This window comes from Microtus ochrogaster, unplaced genomic scaffold, assembly GCF_000317375.1.
Source record: "Microtus ochrogaster isolate Prairie Vole_2 unplaced genomic scaffold, MicOch1.0 UNK86, whole genome shotgun sequence".
NCBI lineage: Eukaryota > Metazoa > Chordata > Mammalia > Rodentia > Cricetidae > Microtus > Microtus ochrogaster.
The window spans coordinates 973,812-979,422 of record NW_004949184.1 but is presented as its reverse complement, the minus strand read 5'-3'; the positions used below and the strand labels follow the sequence as shown (position 1 = coordinate 979,422).

The window sequence follows — 5,611 nt, the reverse complement described above, 5'->3', positions numbered from 1 at the left end:
AAGAAGAAGAAGAAGAAGAAGAAGAAGAAGAAGAAGAAGAAGAAGAAGAAGAAGAAGAAGAAGAAGAAGAAGAAGAAGAAGAAGAAGACTGAATGATACTAAGGAGGGACCAAGTTTCAGTGCTCTTGCCTGTATTAAATTTACTTTTTGGTTGTTTCTGGCTACAAGAGTTTGGCAACTGCCAGACCAACTATGTTTTGGAGCTGGCTCAGGTCTTGAGTCGAAGCAGAGATTTCTCTGGTTCAAAAGGACAGGCTTCTTTCTCCGTTGAAAAACGCACATTGAAAAGCTGCACACGTCTCCTGCGAAGGAGCTGCCGGGTTTGAGGAGCGCGGGAGCCAGGCACTCACGGGTCTCACTCAGTGTTCTCACTGGGGGACTGCTCTCTTTCTTTTTCCTCACATTTGCCCCCCAATCTTGGCTCCTAGTCCCAGATAAAATCTTGGCCTTGGGATGGAAGGGCTCCGATCCTGCTGGTACCCCCAGGTCAGCTGAATAAGCAGGGGCTCAGCTACCCCACCAGTCCAAGTTTCTCAGATTGGGAAGTGCAGTGGACACTAGTCCCTGGGACACAGTCTTGTCCCCACCCCCACCTCAGTTGCTGGATTTCCTGGTTGCCACGTTTCCAGAAATCACGATCTACCCCACCAACCCGTTTACAGTAAAGTCATGGGCATGGAGGCGACCCGAGAGCACAGGGAAAGATTCTGGCTGGTGACTTTCTGGTGTGAGACATCATACACTGCTTAGTTCTGATTTCTTTTGATTGTTTCAGGAGTCCCCAAGTGACAAGAAAAAAGAAAAGAAAAGAAAAGAAAAGAAAAGAAAAGAAAAGAAAAGAAAAGAAAAGAAAAGAAAAGAAAACCCTTAGATCCTTTTAAAGGTCTTCTCTGAAGGCAAGGGCTTCAGTTTTCCTGAGAACAACGTAACTGATACCCTCTAGACTCCTGGGCCACCGGGCTAGGGTGGACAGCGCACAGTACACGGATCAAAAATAGCGCCTGCTCTCCTACTGAAAGGGGGGACTTCGGGCTGTGCTTCTTGTGCCTAGCCAGGACCTGGCCCCAGCCTCAGCACCGGGAACAGTCTTGTGTGTCTGCCCAGTGTGGCTACTTTGGGTGCTCTTTGGAGAGGTTGTTTGACTCTAAAACTTGTCATTTGGAAACAAAACGGAAGGGCGCTGGGACAGAAAGAAACCACACCAACTGAAACTTCAAGCCCAAGTGTGTGAGAGTGAGTATGTGTGTGTAAGTGAGCGTGTGTGTGTGTGTGTGTGTGTGCCTGTGCGTGTGTAAAGGGAGGCAAAGGATCACTTTTGGTCAAGCCAAAAAGCTACCCCCCCCCCGCCCGGGTAGCGCCCAGAAGTAAAGAAAATTCCCCTACACTGGAGACCCCCCTCTCTTCCGCCCTCATGGGCCCTTCAGCGGGTGCTGTGCACATCCACCAACCACCCGGGCAACATACCTGGTGAAGACGTCCGGGTAGTGCGTCTTCTGGAAGGCCCGCTCCAGTTCCTCCAGCTGATAGCTGGTGAACGTGGTGCGGTAGCGCCTCTGTTTGCGCTTCAGTAGCCCCTCCTCTGAGTCGCTGCCAGCGGACAGGCACACGCTGTCCTCGCCGTCTTTGCCCTCGGCGTCCTCTGGGTGCAGCAACAGCTCTTCCTTGGGCGACAACTCGCCGCCCTCGGTGGCCACCGCAGCGGCGGCGGCGGCGGCAGCGGCGGCCACCGTGCTGGTGGCGGCCACAGAGCAGCGCCGGGGCTCCTTGAGCAGCGCACGGGCATCGTCCTCCAGCAACTCCTCCTCGTCGTCCTCCAGCAGCTCCTCTTCCTCATCTTCATCCTCTTCGTCCTCTAACAGCTCCTCTTCGTCATCCTCGGTGCCCGCGCCACCACCCGCCGCCGGGGCAGTGCCGGGTCCGCTGGCCGTGCCCAGGCGCTCCTCGGGGTGCGCGACGCCCCCCGGGCCACCCAGCTCGTCCAGCGCGGGCGGCGGCGGCACGAAAGGCGCCCCATTCTCGCGGTACGATTTGCTGCGACTGATGCTCACCTGCGGTGCCTGGCTGATCTTGAGTGTGTCCCAGGCGGCGGCCGCGGCGGCCGCGGCCACGGCCCCTGCGCTGTCCGGACGCTCCCCTGGCCGCGCAGCTGGCGGTGGCGGTGGAGGTACCTCTCCACGAGGACCTGTGGTGCTAGTGGCCGTGGCTGCCGCTGCCGCCGCCGCTGCCGCCGCCGCCGCTGCCGCGGCGCCCTGGAGGAGGCGGCCCCCACCCGGGCCGTACAGGCGCCGCAGCTTAGGAGGCAGGTGCAGCTCAGCCTCAAACGGGGTGTTGCTGCTCTTGGGAGAGCCTGCGGGCAAGGAAAAGTGGTCAGCGCGCTAGCCTGACCGTTTTTTCCCCCTGCCTCGCAGCTGCTGGGAGCCGGCCTGCTCTGCTGCGTGTAACCCCTACCCTTGGACTTAGCTCCTTTTCCTTGCACACTTTCCCTGCTTCCTTTTTCTTTTTCTACTCTCACGTGCCCCAGTAGTTCCCGGACCTTTACCTTTCTTCTTCCCTTTCTCATTCAGCCCTTGATTTCCTTTTTTCTTTCTCATACCTACTCCTTTCGTGCCCCCTTTCCTTTTCTTTCCTTCTCTTTCTGCCTTCTCTCTACTCCTTTTCCCCCCTCCCATCTCTTGCCTTTACTGGTTCTTTCCGGTTCTTTCTCTTTTTTTTCCTTCATGATTCCACTTCTATCTTATTTCATTCCTTTCTCTTCTTTTCTTTTCTCCATTTTGGGGTGGGGCGATTTTTTTTTTTTAAAGAATCGAACACCTTCAATCACCACTACTCTGAAAACTTCGCGCTCGACCTCTGTCAGCTGTTCTGTCACAGGGGCCCCAGGCTAGCAAGAGGGGCGCTGCCCCGCGGGCGACCCCTGCGGGGCGAAGCCGCCTGGGCCTCACAGCCCTGAACACTCGTCACGGCCCAACAGCCCACAGCGGCAGGAGGCTGGGATTCCTTGCTCAAAGGGGAAAAAAAAAAAAAACGTCCTGAAGAAAATGTGTTAAGAAATGCCTGGAGTGGGGGACAGGGGTGGGGTACAACAGGCACAGGCCGCTCCTTCCCTTGGAGGAAGTGCCTGGCACAGGTGCCCTTGCAGGCTAAAAAAAGAAAAGGAAAAAGTCAGTTTTATTTTAGAGGGCTCATTCTCAGCCTTTCGCTCCAGTCTTCCAAATGGTGTTGCTGCTGGATCACTGGGTTGGGGTTTAAAAGACACCAATACTTCTTTGCCTGCAAGACTTCTGCATCCAGCTCAAGGCGAAACTCCAGTATAAGAGGTTAGGAGGACCAAATGACACTTGTTCTGGATTTTTTTTTAACTTCAGAAAATAAAACACTTTAAACATCTTAACTCTTTAAAAAAAACACACACAGCACCCACACATTTCATGCATTTCAAATACAGTTAGTTGAGTTTGGGGAACCTTGGGGAAATGTTTTCTTCAACACTTGCATTGAAAAGGTCACCAATAAGGTACAATTAAAAACTAAAAAGGAACGCAAACCACTGAGTAGAAAGAAATCTTCCCAAAGGGAAAAGCTAAAGTTCACCTTGCCTGAAGACGATGACACCACCACCACCACCACCACCACCAGGCCCACCTCCCCTAAGCTTTTGGGTTTCTTGCCCTCATCAAGTTGGTGCTAAAGGCCTTAAGAGCGTCTGCTGTTTCGGACTTGTCAGCGCTATTCAGGGTCTACCCAAGGCCAACCTAAAGGGACTTTTAAACAATGAACACGGAGCAGCTAAGAGTCCCACCCCCCAAACGAAGCTGGGTCTCTGCCTTCTCCAAAAGGGGAGAAGTAGAAACAGTCCCTCTCACTAAGGCCCCAGGCCTTAAGAGTTATTCCCTCTCTTCCCTATGTCTCCAACTTAACAACCCTCCATGCCCGTGGTCCCCAAATAGCAAGCATTCAAACCAATGCCCAACGTCCTTTCGTAGGTGCCTGACCGCACATTCTTACCTTGCATGGGTTTTTCCTGGTCAGCGCGGCTGGCCAGCGGGGCAGGCAAGCTCTGCGCGGCTCCCAGAAGCCTCATTTTGCAAGGGCTTCTCCGGCCCAGGATGCTGTCGATGCAGTAGGAGGAGAGCAAAGTTGGAGATTTACTCTTACACTCGGGCCTCTCGGAGCAGCCCTCTTCCTGGTACTGATTGCTCATGGCCGGAGCTTTTTCCTTGGGCTCAGAGAGCGGACCTCTGGCTGGCTGCCTCTCCTGGCAGGTGGGATGAATGAGTGTGTGATGGGGGTAGTTTGGAAGGCTGATTATAACAAATATTACTGAGATCTTTGTTCCTCTCTGTCTCCCTCGGTGGCGGGCTGCGGGCTTTCACCCTGGCCTCAGCCGGAGCTTGTCCTCTCCTCGCTCAGGACAAGCGGTTACAAGTGTAGTGAGCTGCGGGCGCGGAGCTCTGGAGTCTCTCGGCTCCACGTGCTGAGAGCAGCTCTCTGATTGGCTCTCGACAGAGGCCGGGCTGCGTCGGTCTGCCGGCACAGCGCAAAGAGCGAACTGGATTCTGGAGGGGCCAGCGAGAGTGGGGGCAGGGGACTAGCAGCTGGCACGCACCAGAGCCAATTTCTTTTTCTTTCTTTCTCTTTCTCTGTCTCTAAACTAACAACTTTCAAAGTTTTCCATCGTTTTCTCGTAGTTCCTCTTTTAAGTCTTAAGAGTTGCTCCTAACTCTAGCTCATTTGGGTGCTAGGCTTGTGGGTGCCCCTCGTGTTTGGGACTCCCCTTCCACGATCCCGAGGACCTAGCTCCCTGGAGGTGAAGCTGTAAGGCTCAAGTTGAGATCCACCTGGAGCTTTTCAAAACCGACTTTGTCCTCCTAGGACAGAGTCTTGACCTCAGTACTGTTCAGTCACCATCCTCTCTAGGACAAATGGGCCTCCGACGTGCCAGGCGGAAACATCTGCTGTCTGAGCGTTTGGTTTTCTCTTATGGCTCAGAGCCTAGAGCTATTTGTCTTTATCCAGGGCCTATCTGTTGCTGTCTTGTTAATATCGGTTCCCAATATTCTCTGTCTCTGTTTTTAACTCTGGAATGAGAAAAAGGCCCTTAAACACAGAGAGCTCTGCCAAAGGCGCACAGACTTCCCTGGAGTATCCAGAGAGGTGGAAGGGACTGGGGAGTGCGAGTCCTAGGGGACACTGGAAAAGAAAGTCCCTTTTCTCTCCGTTATCTCTGTTTTCCCCACGTCCCTAAATTCATCCCTTTTAGATTGTCACCTCCAGGCTATTCATCCTGGAGCAGCGCCTGGGCTGTGAAACCCCCTTTACGGAAGGAGTGTGGTTCTCACTTCCCTAGGACAGAAGGGACCCATATTCACCTTGAACCAAGAATTTTGTGTCTGCCTCCCCACCCCCCCCCCATTATCAAAAGCAAGGGAATGTTAGGGGGAGCCAGTTTCTTCCCCAAACAGCTCTCAGCATTGGTCACACAGGGAATCTACACCCAGCTCTGACTGAAGTTGGGTCGGTCGATCCCAGAGAGGAGCCAGCAGGGACACCTTCACTGCCTAGGTGCGGGTTCCAGGCGAGAGCTAGGGCCTTGACATTGGCTGGGCTGGGG

At 54.0% G+C, this 5,611-nt stretch overlaps 1 protein-coding gene across 2 annotated transcripts in view; it reads right to left on the bottom strand.

The window, feature by feature from the left end:
- Positions 1-4,415, bottom strand: part of Arx (aristaless related homeobox) — a 12,037-nt gene extending 7,622 nt beyond the window's left edge. Inside the window, exons 1-2 of one of the 2 annotated variants that reach the window (XM_005370711.3) lie at positions 4,006-4,415; positions 1,465-2,347 (exon numbers count right to left, since the gene is read on the bottom strand). In XM_005370711.3, the coding sequence (XP_005370768.1) occupies positions 1,465-2,347; positions 4,006-4,201 (1,079 nt within the window). In that variant the 5' untranslated portion in view covers positions 4,202-4,415. Of the gene's footprint in view, positions 1-1,464; positions 2,348-2,676; positions 2,761-4,005 lie in introns of those variants that run through there. The other variant, XM_026777821.1, reaches the window with a different exon arrangement.
- Positions 4,416-5,611: the final 1,196 nt, after the last annotated feature.